The sequence below is a fragment of the Ochotona princeps genome, unplaced genomic scaffold (genome assembly GCF_030435755.1).
Source record: "Ochotona princeps isolate mOchPri1 unplaced genomic scaffold, mOchPri1.hap1 HAP1_SCAFFOLD_148, whole genome shotgun sequence".
In the NCBI taxonomy this organism is placed as follows: Eukaryota; Metazoa; Chordata; class Mammalia; order Lagomorpha; family Ochotonidae; genus Ochotona; species Ochotona princeps.
Window position 1 is genome coordinate 70,350 of NW_026697404.1, and position 17,681 is coordinate 88,030.

The window sequence follows — 17,681 nt, forward strand, 5'->3', positions numbered from 1 at the left end:
GGTGAGTCTGTCACTGCTGACCTCGGGAGGGGGGAGACAGCGGCAGGAGCGGGTCCAGGGCTCCAGGAGCCCCCCACCCATCACCTCGCTGCCTTCCCTGGGAAGTCCCAGCCGACGGCTGGTGGGGGATACCCCCTCTCCTGCAGAGTGGATGGGGGGCAGCTCCTGGGAGCCCCAGGCCAGCCTCGTCTAGCCCAGCTGACCAGGAATGCTGAGGACCCCCAGGCCCATCCTGAGGCGGCAGGGGCCAGCTCGGCATCCTCAGGGTGGGGGTGGTGGCCGTCCCAGCCAAGCTGGTTCAGGGTCGAGGTCCTCAGGCAGCCACTCTGGCCCGTGCCACTGTCCCCCAGGGTGGCCTGGCCCTTTAAAAGCTGGAGCTCGAGCCGTGTGCACATGAGCGCCAGCGTGTGCTGTGGAAGGCCAGCCGGGAGGACATGGTGAGGGGCCCAGGGGTGGGTGGCCATGAGGAGCCGCCTCCCCTACCCAAGCATCTCCGGCCTTAGATGGTGGGTATGGCGCAGGAGGCTGGGGGCTCCATTGATTCCCGGCCTTCCTCCAGGACCCAGCTGCCCGTGGTGGTAACTGACACTGTGGTGGTCCCTGAAGGTGGGGCCCAGCACCACACTAAGCCACACCCACCCACCCTCTGCCGCCTCTGCCACCTTGCCCCCTCAGCCCTCGCTGTTGGCTTCTGCTGTTGGTCGTGCCGTGCTGGGGTTCAATGGCTGAGAAACAGATCAGGTGAGCCCCACCCCTGGATCCCGCACCCCCAACCTGGCTCCCAAGGCCCCTCTGCAGGGCAGGGAGTGGGTCTGACACCCCCTCCATCCACACAGCCTTCCCGCCAAGCTCATCAATGGTGGCATTGCGGGCCTCATTGGGGTCACCTGCGTGTTCCCCATTGACCTGGCCAAGACGCGGCTGCAGAACCAGCAGAATGGCCAGCGCATGTATGCCAGCATGTGAGTACCCGGCAGGTGGGGCAGTAGGGAGGACCGTCACTGCGGGTCCCCAGCCTACACTGGGGCCAACCCCCAGCTCACCTCATCCCTCTTGGCCACAGGTCCGACTGCCTCATCAAGACCATTCGGTCCGAGGGCTACTTCGGGATGTACCGGGGTGAGGCTGGGGCTTGCAGGGTGCATGGGGAGGGGTGGTCCCTGCTGAGTGGCAGCTGTCATTGGCCCACCTAGGCCCTTGGTGCCCAGCGTGGCTCTGTGCCTCCCCCCGCTCGCCTTCTGGCACAGGCAGGACCCCATCTGTGCCTGGAGACGGGGGGGGGGTTGTCATCACGGCAAAGCAGCTTAGGGACTAACAAGGCCGGGATTCGCCCAGAAGCCGGCAGCCCTGGGCGCTGGGGTCCAGCGTCCTTGGCCCTTGGCACCGGAGATGAGGGGAAGTGGAGGTGGAAGCGGGGGTGAATGCCCGACTGCACTGGCCCTGCCAGTCCCGCCCCCTGGCACCAGCCAGACCCGAATGTGGGTGAGAGGGCAAAAGCGGGCAGCAGAGAGCAGCCAGGATGGGGCTGTGCCAGCCAAGAGGCTGCGCTGACCGGGCCTCCAGCCTGAGCCCCTGAGCCCGTCTACTGCCCCTCGCCCTCCTGAGCGCTGTGTGGCCCACAGGGGCCGCCGTGAACCTGACCTTGGTCACCCCCGAGAAGGCTATCAAACTGGCAGCCAACGACTTCTTCCGATACCAGCTCTCCAAGGATGGGTGAGAGGCCCGGGGTGGGACTGGTCCTCTGTAACTCTAGGCACTCAGCGCAAGAGGTGCAGTTGTCCGAGTCCTCTGTGGGTCTTGTCAGCTGCCGGGAGGGCACCCCTACACCCCGATCCTGCTGTCCCCAAGTGCAGTGTGGGTCTCACTGGGGAGGGGACTGATCTTCCCCTCCTCACTGGGCCCCGCCCCACTGTGCCAGGCAGCCGCTGACCCTGCCCAAGGAGATGCTGGCCGGCTGTGGGGCGGGCACGTGCCAGGTGATAGTGACCACGCCCATGGAGATGCTGAAGATCCAGCTACAGGATGCGGGGCGCATTGGTGAGGGGGCCGGGCCTGGGAGTGGGGGCTGGGGAGGGCAGCTGCAGGATGTGGGGCGCATTGGTGAGGGGCCGGGCCTGGGGGTGGGGGCTGGGGAGGGCAGCTGCCTGGCCCCTGCTCCAGCCCTTCCAAGGAGTGACAGCAGCCCCTCTCCCCAGCCGCTCAGAGGAAGATCCTGGCTGCCCAGGCCCAGCTCTCGGCCCAGGGTGGCGTCCAGCCCTCAGTGGAGGCCCCCGCTGCGCCCCGGCCCACGGCTGTCCAGCTGACCCGGGACCTGCTGCGGAGCCACGGCATCGCTGGCCTCTACAAGGGCCTGGGGGCCACGCTGCTCAGGTGGGGACTGTGTTGCTCAGGTGCGGGGGACAGGGCAGGGGTGCCGGCCTGCTGCTGCCCCCAGGGTCACCTGGGGTCTCCCTCCCCCCCACAGGGACGTCCCCTTCTCCATTGTCTACTTCCCCCTCTTTGCCAACCTGAACCAGCTGGGGTGCCCGGCGGGTGAGGAGAAGTCGCCCTTCTACGTGTCCTTCCTGGCCGGCTGCGTGGCTGGCAGCGCGGCCGCGGTGGCCGTCAACCCCTGTGATGGTCAGTGCTGGGGGACGGGGGCTCCTGGGGGGGACTCCAAGGGGTGTGCTGGGGGAGCGGGGGTCCCTCGCTCACCTGCCGGTCTTCGCAGTGGTAAAGACGCGTCTACAGTCGCTGCAGCGTGGGGTGAATGAGGACACCTACTCGGGCATCGTGGACTGTGCCAGGTGGGCCGGGCCCCACGGCGGGCGGGCGGGCAGGCTGGGGCGTGGCTTGAGCAGCCTGACCTTCCTCTCTGCCCCACAGGAAGATCTGGCAGCACGAGGGCCCAACGGCCTTCCTCAAGGGTGCCTACTGCCGCGCCCTGGTCATCGCGCCGCTGTTTGGCATTGCGCAGGTGGTCTACTTCCTGGGCATTGCGGAGTCCCTCCTGGGGCTGCTGCCGGCCCGCCAGGCCTGAGCCGGACCATGCAGCGGCCAGCCCAGGGAGTACCCCCACCCTGGGGGTGAGTGGTGCAGGGTCCACGCGGGTGGCACTCCCACGAGCCTCGCCTGCCCAGGCATAGGGACCAGCGTCCTATTTATGTAGAAAAATGTGGAAATCTTGACATTCCTCCGGCCAGCCCTGCCCCAGTCGTGTCTGGCTCGCCGCCCCAGGGACAGAGCTGGTCTCTGCTGGGGCTCCCGCCGGGGCTGTGCCAGGTGGCTCAGCCAATCGGCTCTCATCTCTGAGGTCCTCGTGACCCTTCAGGGGACCGGCACAAACCTATTTATTGAACCTGCTGCGCCCATCCCCGTCCGTCTGTCCGTCCACCTTCCAGCCCCCTCCTGGGTGGCCCTGGAGGAGAGAGGGACGTCACGCCCACCCTGTGGGACCCTGACATGTGAAGGGTGTGTCCCCCAGCCCTCCGCTGGCCAGGCCCCTCAGGAGCGCCATGGCTGAGCCCGTATGCTGGCTGCCCCAGCCCAGTCCAGAGATGTCGCCGTCCTGGCCCTCGCCCTGGGAGTGGGCAGGTGGGCGCCCTGCCTGTCGCTCCCTGTCCTGGGCCCCGTGCCCGCCTCTTGGTTGTGCTGCTCAGTGTCCCCACGTGCTGGTGCTGTCGGCTGCCCCGGGACTGCCCCTGCCGCAACACCTGTACCTTGGAAGCTGTGCTGCTGCTTATAGAAGTCTATTTTTTTCCTTTGAAGAGTTTTAAGAAGTAACTTTTGTGTCTTGTCATGTAAGAGGATAAATAAATATTCTACGTAGGTAGATGCCTGGCTTCAGAATTGTGTGTAGGGGTGCAGCGGGAAGGGTGGAGCCCAAATGGTCACCTGGCCACCTCCAAGGAACCCCCCCAGAGTCTGGAAACGTCTGTCCACGCCCCACTCGGGCCAGGCCCACGGGGGCGGAGCCAGGCCATCAAAGACTCACGCCCACGGGGGGCGGGGCAGGAGCGGCAAGAGCTGCCTAAGCCACGCCTCTAGGGGCGGAACCCAGCCCACGGAGCCGCTCGGGCCACGCCCATGGGGGGGCAGAACCGGGGCGTTCAGAGCTGCCTAAACCACACCTCTAGGGGCGGAGCCCGGGTCATCTGAGGTGGGCGGGCCCCGCTGCGTCGCTCCTGCCACGCCCACGGGGCGGATGCGCCGCCGGTCCTGCGCGGTGCATTGTGGGCAACTCCCGGGCTCCGCGCATCGCAGACGCGCCGGCGGGAGGGAGCGCAGCGCTGCGGGGCCGCAGGACGCAGTAAGGCGGCGGGCGGGGACGCGGCCGGCGCGCCGAGGGAGGCGCCCGGGCTGGAAGGCCGCGGGGCTCGGCGGGGCCCTGCGGCTCCGGGAGGCGGCAGGCGGCTGGAGGGAGGCCCGAGCCAGGACGGAGGGAGTCGAGGGAACGGAGCCCTGCGCCTTGCACCCCGGGCACCCACGGGCGGGGCGGGGGAAGGGCAGCCGTCGGGCCCTGGGACGTGGGGCAGCGGCCAGGCCTCTGGGCGGACACCCTGCCCTGCTCACACTGCGACCTTCAGGTGACCTTCAGCAAGGGGTGGCAGATCTGAGCGTGGCCTGGCAGACTGGCCCCATCTTCCCACCGGAGGCTGACAGGTGGTCCCTGGGCTGCAGGAACGCCGGGCTCTGCATGGCCGGGTCTGGGCCCCATCTCCACGCCCCTGTGCCCACCTGCGCGACAAACACTCCCAGGGGACAGCAGGAACTCTCTGACCTTGAGCTCCCGGCAGAGGAGGCCGTCCGGGAGGCCTTGTTGCTGGGTCTGTGTGGTCCCCTGGCCTTGGGCCGACTCCCAGCAACAGCCCCCGGCTGCCAGCTTGCCCATTCTGCCCAGCACCAGCCAGAAGGATATGGGCATGTACCGTGCCCTGCCCTCCCCCATGTATGGCCACAGCCGGCATACAACTTGGGGCAGCAGGAGCCAGCAGAGGCCAGGCAGGAGAGGGGTCTGACGCGCACTGGAGGGATGGGAGCACAGAGCCGGGTGGGGTCTCCCGGGCTCAAGAGGTGGGGGCTGCCCGGGAGCTGAATCCTTGTCCCCTGCCCCCGCCCCATGTGTCTCCTGCAGGCCCATATCATGCTCTGGGCCCAGCCGTGCTGAACTTACTGCCCATCCCACACACCGGCTGCACCACCGGCATGGAGGCTAGAGGGAAGGGAGCCGGCAGCCCCAAGCCTGACACCAAGGCGCCCCAGGCCACCGCTGAGGCCAAGGCTTCCCCGGCCGGTGACAGCAAGGCTACTTCGGGCAAGCCCACTAAGAAGGAGGGGCAGGCTGAGAAGCAGGGGCCGCCCACTCCTGCCTCAGCAGCCACCAAGAAAGCCCCAGCCAAGGCCGACCCTGCTCTTCTGAACAACCACAGCAACCTGAAGCCGACCCCTGTGGCCCCTGGCAGCCCTGAGGCATCCCCGGAGCCCAAGGGCCCTGCAGATGGGGCCGAAGAAGAAGAGCCAGTGGCCAGCGCCTCAGGGGGCCGGGCCTGGCCCTTGGAGAACTTGACTCCCTTGCTGGTGGCCGGGGGTGTGGCTGTGGCAGCCGTGGCCCTGATCCTAGGGGTGGCCTTTCTGGCCCGGAAGAAATGATGCCCAGCGCCACTTCCTGTACCGAGCTGGAGCATAATGCATGCAGAGCTGACCGCCACACACACACGCGCGCGTGCACACACGCCCCAGCACGCCCCTCCCAGGCTGCAGGGAGCCAAGCATGTGTCCGGCCTGGGCACTGGAGGTGGGCTGGCCTGCTTAGGGCCCAGGGCATTAAAGGGTGTGGCTGTCTCAGTCGTCCCTCTCCTGCTCTGTGTCTCCAGCGAGCCTGCCCCGCAGCGCACACCCCTCACTCCTGCTCCCCGACTGCTTCCTGCCCCTTGTCTCACAAGCGTATACATGCAATAATTCTGGTAGAGTAGACCGCTTGGCTGGCAACCGGCACCCACGCCCACAGCCTCTTCCAGCCTGCAGGGGGACCTTGCCCAGCCTCTAGGCACATGTGGTCCCAACCTGGCACTGGACGCTGAGGGAGGGGCTGCCCACCCACACCTGTCTGGTGCCCATGGAAACCTGCCCAAGGGGAAGCCAGGGCTGAAATAAACTCTGTTATCTGACACTGGGCTGCTCTCGCCTGCACATGGGGGAGGGGCTGACACACTGCTCTCACCTGCACTGGGAGGGAGGGGCTCCCCTCCCAGGAACATGCAACCACACCCTGGGCGTTCAGGGACAACAGGTGGGGACGCTACCCCTACCCTGTGTCCTGGCTGTTCCCCAGCCAGTGTCCTTTGACCTGATGGGTTCAGCCTTGCTGGGAGCCCTGGGCCCAGTGGGCATAGCCCCTCTGCAGCACTGACCCCTAGGCCTGGGCTCCCTGCCATGGTGTGGATGGAGACCAGGGAGGGCATGGGAGAAGGCAGCAGGACGCTTCCTGGAGCTGGGGAGGGGGAGGCAGGTTCCAGCAGGCCAGGCTTGCCGGTGCTCCCAATGGTGGGCTGTGTCCCTGGCATTTCCTTGGGGTGCTCCTGCAACCTGTCTTCAGAGACCCCAGCCTGTGTCCATCTGGGCCCAAGCAGAAGGGGACAGCACCTACCACCTGCCCCAGACCACCCCTCCTACACCAGCCCTTTTTTGTCAGTGTATTTTTTAAAGATTTATTTCATAATTTGAAAGAGAATTTTGCACCTGCTGCTCAGTGCCCAGCTGCTGCAAGGACAAGGCTGCACAGGGCCAGGGGTCCCAGCACTTGGCTATCTTCTGGGGCCCCTCAGCCCACAAGGACCTGCTCCTCCCTTCCCTCCCATTACCTGAGGAGTGAGCTTGGAGAGCTGTGGGGACACTCCCAGCCTAGCCAAGCAGCCCTGCTGGGCCGGATTCTTGCCTGGAACAGGCCAGGGGAGCCCAGGGCCAAGTTAGAGACAGCAGAGGGGTACCCTGGCACTCCGGGTTGTGAGCAGGCGCGGCCAGAGGTGCCGGGCATCCCGGCCAGCGTCCCCCCACGTCCGGGTTGCGAGCAGGCGCGGCCAGGGGTGCCGGGCATCCCGGCCAAGGCACCCCACGTCCGGCTCTCCGAGCTCGGCGCATGCGCGCATCCTGCCCGTCGCCCGGCCCCAGGCGCATGCGCCCGCACCCTCGCTGACCATGGCGGCCGAGCGGCTCCCCAGCCGGCCAGCCTGTCTGCTCGTGGCCAGCGGCGCCGCGGAAGGTGAGGGCCGAGCGGCGGGCAGCGGCTGGTGCGGGCCGGGCCGGGCCTGCTGCCGCGGTGACCTCCGGGGCCGCGCGCAGCGAGCCTCCCTTCCGCGTGTGCGCTCGGCGGCGCGCCCACCCGGGACCCTTCCTCCCGCAGGCGTGTCCGCCCAGTCCTTCCTCCACTGCTTCTCGCTGGCCAGCGCTGCCTTCAACCTGCAGGTGGCCACGCCGGGGGTGAGCTCGGACGCCGCGGTCCCACAGGCTGGGGGGTCTTCCCTGCTTGCCCGGGTGCCCCTGGCGGGGGGACTTGGGCTGCCTCTCGGTGTCCCCGGGAGGCGGGGGTGACCACCCGGGGTCCGGCCCTGCAGGGCAAAGCCGTGGACTTCGTGGACGTGTCCGAGAGCAACGCCCGTTGGGTGCAGGACTTCCGCCTCAAGGCCTACGCCAGCCCTGCCAAGCTCGAGTCCATCGATGGTGGGTGGGGGAGCCCGCGATCCCGGGAAGGACCGGGCAGGGCGCGGGCCACGACCCTGGAGGCTGACCGCAGCCCGCGATCCTCCCCAGGAGCCAGGTATCACGCGCTGCTGATTCCAAGCTGTCCGGGGGCGCTGTCCGATCTGGCCAGCAGCGGCTCCCTGGCCCGCATCCTGCAGCACTTCCAGGCGGAGGGCAGTGAGTGATCCGGGGACCCACCTGGTGGCCAAGTGGGCGGGTGTGGCTGCCCGGGGGCCACTGTGGTCCCATGGTGCTGCCCGGAGCATCCTGACTGGGTGTCGGGTCAGGTCAGGGCTAGCTCTCACACGGGACCCTTGTGAAGGCAGAGTGGGCCCCTCTGTGTCCTGGCGGCCCAGTAGAACCTGCACAGGCGTGAAGGTCCCCGACCGCCTGGTGCAGTCTGCAGAGCCCACGGGAAGGGAAGAGGGGTCATCACAGCTGCGGTCAGCCGACCTGGGCCCGTCCAAGCTGGGGACCCACCCCCTCAGCCCCGACTGCCATTCCAGAGCCCATCTGTGCCGTGGGTGACGGTGTAGCGGCCCTGTGCTGTGCCACCAATGAGGACAGGTCCTGGGTGTTCCGCGGCTACAGCCTGACAGGGGTGAGACCCTTCCCGTGGCCCACCCTGGGGTGGGGGTGGGCCCCCCTTGGGAGTGGGCTGGGCAGGGCTCCAGCTCAGTCCCTGTGCCCCAGCCCTCTGTGTACGAGCTTGTCAGGGTGCCCGGCTTCGCCCGCTTGCCACTCATTGTGGAGGACTTCGCGAAGGACGCAGGTGCTGGCTTCAGTGGTGAGCAGGAGACTAGGCTTGGAGGGGCACCTGCTGGCCAGGGATGGGCTCCAGGGGGGCACTTGCTGGCCAGGGATGGGCTCCAGGGGGGCACTTGCTGACAGGGGCAGGTTTGGGGGCACCTGCTGGCCAGGGATGGGCTCCAGGGGGGCACTTGTTGGCCAGGGATTGGCTCCAGGGGGGCACCTGCTGGCCAGGGATGGGCTCCAGGGGGGGCACTTGCTGACAGGGGCAGGTTCTGGGAGCACCTGCTGGCCAGGGATGGGCTCCAAGGGGGCACTTGCTGACAGGGGCAGGTTCTGGGGGCACCTGCTGGCCAGGGATGGGCTCCAGCCTGAAGCCTGTCTCGCCCTGCAGCCAGTGAGCCTGGGGCTGTGCATGTGGTACTGGACCGCCACCTGGTCACCGGGCAGAATGCCAACTCCACTGTGCCCGCCGTGCAGAACCTGCTGCTGTTGTGTAGCCGGTAAGCAGCATGTGGTCCCTGCAGGGCTCATGGGTGGGGCCCTGGGGTGGCCACTGGGCCCTGACTGACTGTGCAATCCCATAGGAAATGAGCAGAGGCAGCCAGAAGTGACCCACTATGGCCTAACACCCCTGTCTCAGGGGAGCCCCGGGAGGGGGCCCAGGGACCCGAGGTGAGCAGGAGCTTCCAGAAGCTGCAGCCCTGGCGTCTGGCTTCGCATGTGATAAGTCCACAGAGGTCGGCCGCGAGGGACTCGGAACAGGGACGCTACTGCCCAGCCCCATGTGGGGCCCGAGACCTGTGCTGCTGTATGCCAGAGTACCTGCAGTTCTCTGGGGCTGGGGCCGCCTCCCTGCTGAGGTTCAGGCCTGACCAAGCCCGTCCACAGGCCTAGCCCCTTATACCCCATCCCCCTGACCAGGGACACCCAGTACCGGCGACCTGGTAGGAGGCCCTTGGTGACTGTCCCGCTGTCCACCCAGGAAGAACCAGCCCCTTGCCCCCATGTGCTCTCAGACATCTCTGGACCCAGCCCCGTTTAAAACACAAGAAAGATGAAAAAAGCAGAGACTAGAAGTGGTGCTGTGCAGGCTCCTGTCCGAGACCAGGCAGGCTTCCTCGCATGGGGAGCCTGAACTGGCAGCGCCTGAGGGCTGTGGTGGGAGCCACCTGGGGGCAGAGGCCAGCGCCCAAGGTGAAGGACCTGCCTCAGTCAGAAGCCCTACCTGAGTGGGTGAGGCCCCCCAACATGGCTGTGGACGCTCCTGCAGGCCCACTCATGGCAACAGGCCCACTGGGACCTGTGTCGCCAGCTGCGTCCACTGATGGGTCTTGGGACCACTTGGACAGAGCTGCTGCCAGGATGTACGGGCATACTCTGAGCTGTGCCAGGAAGGCAGGGGGCAGAGGAAGCACTCCAGCTGTGCCCTGTGCAGGCCAGGCCGCTGTCCACAAAGCCTGGCTGAAGAACTGCCTCCCGGCAGGAGTACCTCAGCCACGGCTTCATGGGGTGGGGGCCACGGCCTGCTGGCCTTCCCAGCCAACCAGGGGCAGACCCACTGGGCCCAAGGCTTCTCCACCTGAACCCTCCCTTCCACCAGTGTGTGGGGAAGCACCAGGCCCGGGCAGGCAGGTATCGCCTGCAGAAGCCTGGACTCGGCTTGTCCCCCCGACATGCTCTGGCACTGTTGGGCACCCCCAGGCCCATTCCCTCCTCTCCCAGCCCACTAGTACCCGGACCTGGGTCCTAGTGCCTGCAGAACGGCGGGGTGGGCACTGCTGCCCATTGGTTACCTGGTGCCATGGGGAGGGGGAGGGGGAGGGGGGGAAGTGGGACAGCCCAGGAAAAGTGACTGCTTTACTGCACAAGGCAAAATTTACATAAAATCAGAAACCCATGATCCACCCCGCTCCACCTGCGAAGAAACGCGTGCCTCGTCCTGGCCCGTCCAGGGCACCTCAGGGCCCGCCTCGGGCGCCTCACTTGCCGTTCTCGGTGCCGAACATGAGTTCCTGGAGGGGAACCGGGGTGAGCGAGGTCAGTCGGGCAGTGACCGTGCGCCTGTGTGCCCAGGCCTCGCCGGCAGCACCCACCCACCTCGCACCCTCAGCAGTGTGTGTTTATGTAAATGTGTGTGCCCCGCCCTTACCGCCAGCACCCGCTCCAGCTTGACAGCGTCAGCAGCGAACTTGCGGATCCCGTCGGAGAGCTTCTCCACGGCCATCTGGTCCTCATTGTGCAGCCAGCGGAAGGCAGCCTCGTCTAGGTGCAGCTTCTCCAGGTCGCTGGCCTGGGCTGGGACACAGAACAGCCCCTGTATGCCTGCCCGCTGCCCTCAGGGCCTGGCTCCCGGGGGCCACGTCGGGCCTCACCTGCCTTGGCTGAGAGCATGGGCGTCAGCTTGGTGGTGTCCTTGAGCAGCTCGGCCAGGAGCTTGGGTGCGATGGTCAGGAAGTCGCAGCCGGCTAACGCCTTGACCTCGCCCGTGTTGCGGAAGGAGGCGCCCATGACGATGGTCTTGTAGCCAAACTTCTTGTAGTAGTTGTAGATCCTGGTGACGCTCTGCACCCCTGTGGCACAGCCAGCCGGAGCCGGTTCAGGGCAGCTCTCCCCGGCCCCTTTCCCAGCCCGGACCTTTCTCCACCCGGCTACTCACCAGGGTCCTCCAGGGGCTCGTAGGACTTCTTGTCTGTGTTGGCCACATGCCAGTCAAGGATGCGGCCCACAAAGGGTGAGATGAGCGTGACGCCCGCCTCGGCACAGGCCACAGCCTGAGCAAATGAGAAGAGCAGTGTCATGTTGCAATGGATGTCATGCTGCTCCTCCAGCTCCCTGCGGGGGACAGGGACGGACGGGTCAGTGCTGGGGTCCCTGCGGGGGGACAGGGACGGACGGGTCAGTGCTGGGGTCCCTGCGGGGGGACAGGGACTGGGACGGGTCAGTGCTGGGGTCCCTGCGGGGGGACAGGGACAGGGACGGGTCAGTGCTGGGGTCCCTGCGGGGGGACAGGGACGGACGGGTCAGTGCTGGGGTCCCTGCGGGGGGACAGGGACGGACGGGTCAGTGCTGGGGTCCCTGCGGGGGGACAGGGACAGGGACGGGTCAGTGCTGGGGTCCCTGCGGGGGGACAGGGACAGGGACGGGTCAGTGCTGGGGTCCCTGCGGGGGGGACAGGGACGGACGGGTCAGTGCTGGGGTCCCTGTGGGGGGACAGGGACGGACGGGTCAGTGCTGGGGTCCCTGCGGGGGGGACAGGGACAGGGACGGACGGGTCAGTGCTGGGGTCCCTGCGGGGGGACAGGGACGGACGGGTCAGTGCTGGGGTCCCTGCGGGGGGGACAGGGACAGGGACGGGTCAGTGCTGGGGTCCCTGCGGGGGGGACAGGGACAGGGACGGGTCAGTGCTGGGGTCCCTGCGGGGGGGACAGGGACAGGGACAGGGACGGGTCAGTGCTGGGGTCCCTGCGGGGGGGACAGGGACAGGGACGGGTCAGTGCTGGGGTCCCTGCGGGGGGACAGGGACGGACGGGTCAGTGCTGGGGTCCCTGCGGGGGGACAGGGACAGGGACAGGGACGGGTCAGTGCTGGGGTCCCTGCGGGGGGACAGGGACAGGGACGGGTCAGTGCTGGGGTCCCTGCGGGGGGACAGGGACGGACGGGTCAGTGCTGGGGTCCCTGCGGGGGGGACAGGGACAGGGACGGGTCAGTGCTGGGGTCCCTGCGGGGGGGACAGGGACAGGGACGGGTCAGTGCTGGGGTCCCTGCAGGGGGGACAGGGACGGACGGGTCAGTGCTGGGGTCCCTGCGGGGGGACAGGGACAGGGACAGGGACAGGGACGGGTCAGTGCTGGGGTCCAGGGACATGCATACCCATGGCATGTGGTCTGTAAACACTGGACAATGAGTGCCAGCCCACATACACACATACCACCAAGACCCAGTCTCCACTAATACCAGCAGGTGCTGTGGCCTGGGCAGAGTAACCCCTAACAACCTCCTCCAGGCCTGCCCCCAGCCCTGGTTTTTCAGCAGGGGATGTTCTGTAGCCTAGTCTAGCACATTGCATCTGGCTTTCAAGCATGCCACGGAAGCTGCAGCGTTCATCCGGCACACACGTCAGTGGTCTGGACCAGCCTGCCCCCCAGGCTGGGCTCTCCTGCCAGTGGGAGCTGCAGTGCAGCAGGGCAGTGCCCGCAGCTCCCCTGCCAGGCCCGCTCCTAGTCCCAGATCTTGAGCCTGTAAAGAGGGTATTGTGGTCCAGGCTGACACTTGCCAGCAGAGTGGCACGCAGGGGACACGATGGTCAGCTCATCTAGGCCAACAGGGAACATCAAGTGCAGGGTTGGTTGGACTACTCCCCTGGCCAAGCTTTGCGGCAAGCTTAGTGTGTCTGTGGATACACTAGGGTGGGCTTTGTCAACCAACACACCTCAGAAAGATTCTCTCAACCTTACCAGGACGAAGCCAACCACCTCTCAGAACTATCAAAACCACTCAAGTAACACTCCTGGGACACTTCCCTACAATGGGGCCAACTGATGCTGCTGATGCTGTCTGACAGGAGGGAGGGGTCCCTTCCCCATCCCCCTCACGTGTGAAACGTGTCCCACCCAGCTTCCTCCATATCTGACCTTCCCCACCCTACTCAGAGGCTCACAAGGGCATGGAACCCTCAATTATGTAAACAGTGTTAAAATAAACTAAAGGGTGTGGCAATAGTACCCCATAAGAGCACCAATTCTAGCCCAAAGCCTTGGACCCTCCACCCACATGGGCGACTAGAGGGGGGCCCCTGACTTTGGCCGTCGGGGGCCTGAGCTGGGAGACGAACATATGCACAGTGTAGTGCTGTCAGGGAGGGCACCCTCCCAGGGCACTCACTTTCCCGCCTGGATACCCTCCCAGGTGGAGGACAGCTTGATGAGAATCCGCTCCTTGCTGACTCCAGCTTCCTTGTAGAGCTCGATGAGACGCCTGGCCCGGGCCACCATGGCAGCCTTGTCAAAGGAGAGCCTGGGGGTGGGGGAGGGAGTCAGCAAGGCCTGTTGGGGGAAGGGTCCAGGGGCTCAGCAGGGCCCGGGGAGGAGGGAAGGGATGGGGAGAGGTACAAAGCCCTTTTCAGGCAGCTGAAAACCAGCCCTCGGGATACAGTGCCCTCCTGGGTCCCGTAGCCTGCCAGTGTTCCCGACAGCCAGCCCTGGCCTGGTGCTGATCCGTCACGAGGCAGTCGCAGGCTCAACCTCCACAACTCAGCCCAGGCAGAAGTGTGCCTCTTGCCAGAAAGGCAGGCACCTTGCATCTACTTCTGTGGACACACGGCCTGGAATCTTCTTCAGGATCTCGACGCCAAACAGCACAAAGAGCTTATCCATGGCATTTCTCAGCTGGTCCTCTTGTGAGCTGCAACCCAGATGGAAAAGAGACAAAAAACAATTCAAACCCACGGGACAGTTCTGCGAGCCCTTAAGACAGCGAGCAGGGCAGGCACTGCAGAGCCCGGCTGTGGGCGGCCAGTGCGGTGCCCGGGGAGGCAGACGCTGGTCCAGGGCCACTGGGAGCTGTGGGCGGCCAGTGCGGTGCCCGGGGAGGCAGACGCTGGTCCAGGGCCACTGGGAGCTGTGGGCGGTCAGTGCGGTGCCCGGGGAGGCAGACGCTGGTCCAGGGTCACTGGGAGCTGTGGGCAGCCGGTGCCCGGGGAGGCAGGTGCTGGCCCGAGACCTTCAGCCGGGCCCATCACGGGCTGGACTGGAGGATGGGAGCTAACTCATACCTTCACAGCCTGATAAGCAGAGGGACGCAGGCGCTCAGGGGAAGTTCCTTCAGGAGTCAGGCAGGGCAGAAAGAGCCTGGCCCCAGGGGGAGCCCTGGCATAGGCTGGCACAAACATGCGCACACACCCAGGGCCCGGCCCACACTCAGCTATCTGGCAATTACAGGAACACACACACACACACATCAACTGGCCTGGCCTGGCCTGCACTCACCCGCCCAGCTTCTTGCCATAGGCCACAGCCTCCTGCACCAGCTCCTGGTAGGCGGGCATCTGTGCTGCAGCCAGGATCAGCGAGGGGTTGGTGGTGGCATCCTGAGGTTTATACTCCTCGATGGCTGCAAACAGGATAGACAGATGGGGTCAGCTGGGATGGCCATGAGCCGCCACACCACATGGACACCACGCCTCCAAGCTGACCTCAGTGCACAGGCCTGGCCAGGGCAGCTGGAGTAGTGTCACACCGCAGGCCACAGGCTACATCCCTGGCTGTGCCAAGCAGACCCAGGGGCCAGCAAGCTGAGATCCAGCTTCAGACCCGGAAGCTCCTGCTTGTGGCCTGCGAAACCAGTGCAGGATATCCTGGGCCCCAGTCCCCGCGCGGGGACCCAGAGGGACACTTCTGGCTCCCGGCCAGCCCTGCCCGCTGAGTCCACTGCCCTCTCACATCTAGGATGAACAGGCGAGTGTTCTAGAAAGTCAGTTGGGGCAGAAAGAGCACTTAAGAGTGTCTGTGAATCAGGAGCAGCCTCGGGGTGCCAGGGCACTGGGGCACTCCGTGCCTTGACAGAACCACCGACACAACCGTGCTGCCACCAGGCCCTGCCTGCAGAGCAGACCCCAGCTCAGACACACCCATGGTGCCACAGGCCCTGGCTGCAGAGCAGACCCCAGCTCAGACACACTCATGGTGCCACCAGGCCCTGGCTGCAGAGCAGACCCCAGCTCAGACACACTCATGGTGCCACAGGCCCTGGCCGGCAGAGCAGACCCCAGCTCAGACACACCCATGGTGCCACAGGCCCTGGCCGGCAGAGCAGACCCCAGCTCAGACACACCCATGGTGCCACCAGGCCCTGGCTGCAGAGCAGACCCCAGCTCAGACACACCCATGGTGCCACCAGGCCCTGGCTAGCAGAGCAGACCACAGCTCAGACACACCGGCTGAGGGGACCCCTCCCCAGTTGGTTGGTTTGTTTATTTTCAAAGACCTATTATTTATTTGAAGGGCAGGGTTAGTGAGAAGGAAGAAAGGTCTTCCATCTGCTGGTCCACTCTCCCACTCTGGTCAGGGCTCGGCCAGGTGGAAGCCAGGTGCTTCTTCAGGTTTCCCACGTGGGCTGTCCTTGGCTGCTTTCCCAGGCCACAGGCAGAGAGCTGGATGGGAAGGGGGGCCGCCGGGACAGGAACCGGCGCTGAACTGGTGGGGGCAGGCGGAGATCTGGCAGTCAACGCGCAACGCGCCCGTCCTCCCCCGCCCTCCACAGGTCTTCCTGTGTCCCCCTCCCCGGGGCCTGGGGCAGGTTCTCAGGGCTTGGTGTGCCAGCTGGAACACACGGGAAATGGTGACAAGGTGGATTTCCCAACTCAGCAAGAGTCAGCAGGGACAGCCGCTGAGCCTCAGGGTGCAGCACCCCCACCGCTGGAGGCAGAGCTGGAAGAGCCCCCCAGGGCAGCCATCAGCAGTGATCCTGCAGCCCAGGACTCTCACTGGAATATTCTCCAAAGCTTGCATTTCCCCTGACAGGCAGACGGCCCACGTGCCCATGCTGGGGTCCCCAGAGGGACTCAGGGGTGGAGCTGTCAGCCACCAGGGCTCATCCAGGACACAGGAGCTGAGGCCTAGCCAGGCACCCACACTGCACATACCCGGCTATCTCTGAGGCCACCTAATCGGCCTAATCGCTCTGGGCCAGATAAACAGCCTCCTTCAGCCACAGGCTGTTTCTCAAGTCACCGTGAGAAAGCAGAATTGCAGGCAGCCACTTCCTCATCAGGCGCCCACACCCCCTGCCTCACAGGATCAACCTGGGAGCCGCCCCTCCTCCACCCTGCACCCCTACTCCTCCCTCAGGGTCACCCAGCCACCCAGCCAGGGCAGGAGCTGCAGGGCCACCAAGAGCTGCAAAGACAGGGTGTCCCGGCTGCCTGTGCGCTGCCCCCGCCCCCTGACCTCGGTCCCATCCCGCTCCTTCAGCTGTCCGATTCAGGGCCGCGGTGCTGGCGACTTTGGCACGCCTGCCAGGTGTCCAGGGCCGGCATCCGTGCAGACCTTCCCCGCTGCCTGCTGCTCCCGACCCCTGTCCCTGCCTGCTGCCCCAACCCGTGACCCTGCCTGCTGCCCCGACCCCTGCCTGCTGACCCCTGCCCATGTCCCTGCCTGCTGACCCCCGACCCCTGACCCTGCCTGCTGCCCTCTATCCCTGCCTGCTGCCCCCTGTCCCTGCCTGCTGACCCCCGACCCCTGACCCTGTCCCTGCCTGCAGCCCCCTGTCCCTGACTGCTGCCCCCTGTCCCAGCCTGCTGGCCCCTGCCTGCTGCCCCTGACCCCTGACCTCCGATCCTGCCCGCCGCCCCCCTCGGTGCCCAGGGAGCCCCAGCTCCGCTTCCTTCCGGGCCTGGCGTGGAGCGCTGCCCGCGGCGGCCTCACCGTGGAAGTCGCCCGTGTCGGCCACCACGGTGGTGAACTGCTTGAGCTGCTCCAAGGCGGACTCCACGCGCTGACGCTTCACCGGGGAGCCTGACATGATGATGGCGGCGGCGGCGGCGGCGGCGGCGGCGGCGCCAGCGGCGGGAGGAAGACCGGGTGCACCGGCCCACAATGCCCCGCGCCGCCGGCCAATCGCAGCGCGGAGCGGGAGGGAGGAGCACGAAGCTCCGCCCCTAAGATGTAGCTCCGCCCCTGGAGATTGAGTCCCGCCCCCTGGGGACAGAGCCCCGCCCCACGGGGTGCAAGGTGCACGGCTATGCACGTGCAGCAAGGCCGGAGGGCCCGGCTGCTCCAGCACCGAAACCCAGCTCCACCGGCTCCCTGCTCACCCAGGAAAGCAGCGAGCGTGGAGCAGGAGCTTGGACCCTGCACCCATAGGGACCCGGAGGGAGCTCCTGGTTTCAGCCTGGCCCAGTCCCGCCTCTGCAGCCATTTGGGGAGTGAACCAGCTCAACTATTCCTTTGAAATGCTTTCAAATAAAAAAATACATGTTTAAATTTTTTTTTAAAAGAGCGGTGAGAGCAGCATTGTCACCAGCCCCAGTGGACTCCCATGGGTGCCAGCACCCACTGCAAGGCCCAGGTCACCTCGCATGTGGGTTCTCCCAGGTCCACGGCACCTACCACCAAGGGTGCTCCGGCCAGCCACTGCAGACACCACAAAGCAGCAATCTTTTTTTTTTTTTTACTTTTTTAAAAAGCATTTGTTTATTTTATTTGAAATGCAGAATG

The 17,681-nt window shown here is 66.0% G+C and overlaps 4 protein-coding genes across 4 annotated transcripts; 3 read left to right on the top strand and 1 right to left on the bottom strand.

The window, feature by feature from the left end:
• The first annotated feature begins 654 nt into the window (after positions 1-654).
• On the top strand, positions 655-3,376 carry LOC101531865 (mitochondrial glutamate carrier 1). Its single transcript, XM_004599202.2, has 9 exons — positions 655-741; positions 837-962; positions 1,064-1,119; positions 1,623-1,713; positions 1,919-2,037; positions 2,196-2,370; positions 2,465-2,619; positions 2,711-2,786; positions 2,866-3,376. The coding sequence occupies exons 1-9, from the start codon at positions 722-724 to the stop codon at positions 3,017-3,019; spliced, it is 972 nt and encodes a 323-aa protein (XP_004599259.2). The 5' UTR covers positions 655-721; the 3' UTR covers positions 3,020-3,376.
• Positions 3,377-5,118: 1,742 nt separating this feature from the next.
• On the top strand, positions 5,119-6,148 carry LOC101524297 (cell cycle exit and neuronal differentiation protein 1). The gene has a single exon (XM_004599877.2). It carries the CDS (start codon positions 5,185-5,187, stop codon positions 5,626-5,628), a length of 444 nt encoding a protein of 147 aa, XP_004599934.2. The 5' UTR covers positions 5,119-5,184; the 3' UTR covers positions 5,629-6,148.
• A 973-nt stretch (positions 6,149-7,121) lies between these two features.
• Positions 7,122-9,566, top strand: GATD1 (glutamine amidotransferase class 1 domain containing 1). Its single transcript, XM_058659614.1, has 8 exons — positions 7,122-7,237; positions 7,379-7,455; positions 7,590-7,695; positions 7,786-7,893; positions 8,223-8,317; positions 8,410-8,503; positions 8,861-8,969; positions 9,054-9,566. Exons 1-8 carry the CDS (start codon positions 7,174-7,176, stop codon positions 9,058-9,060), a joined length of 660 nt encoding a protein of 219 aa, XP_058515597.1. The 5' UTR covers positions 7,122-7,173; the 3' UTR covers positions 9,061-9,566.
• A 746-nt stretch (positions 9,567-10,312) lies between these two features.
• Positions 10,313-17,042, bottom strand: LOC131478945 (transaldolase). Its single transcript, XM_058659608.1, has 8 exons — positions 16,890-17,042; positions 14,454-14,577; positions 13,762-13,869; positions 13,351-13,482; positions 11,126-11,301; positions 10,842-11,039; positions 10,619-10,764; positions 10,313-10,481 (listed from the first exon to the last, which is right to left on the bottom strand). Exons 1-8 carry the CDS (start codon positions 16,984-16,986, stop codon positions 10,449-10,451), a joined length of 1,014 nt encoding a protein of 337 aa, XP_058515591.1. The 5' UTR covers positions 16,987-17,042; the 3' UTR covers positions 10,313-10,448.
• Between the last annotated feature and the right edge of the window lie 639 nt (positions 17,043-17,681).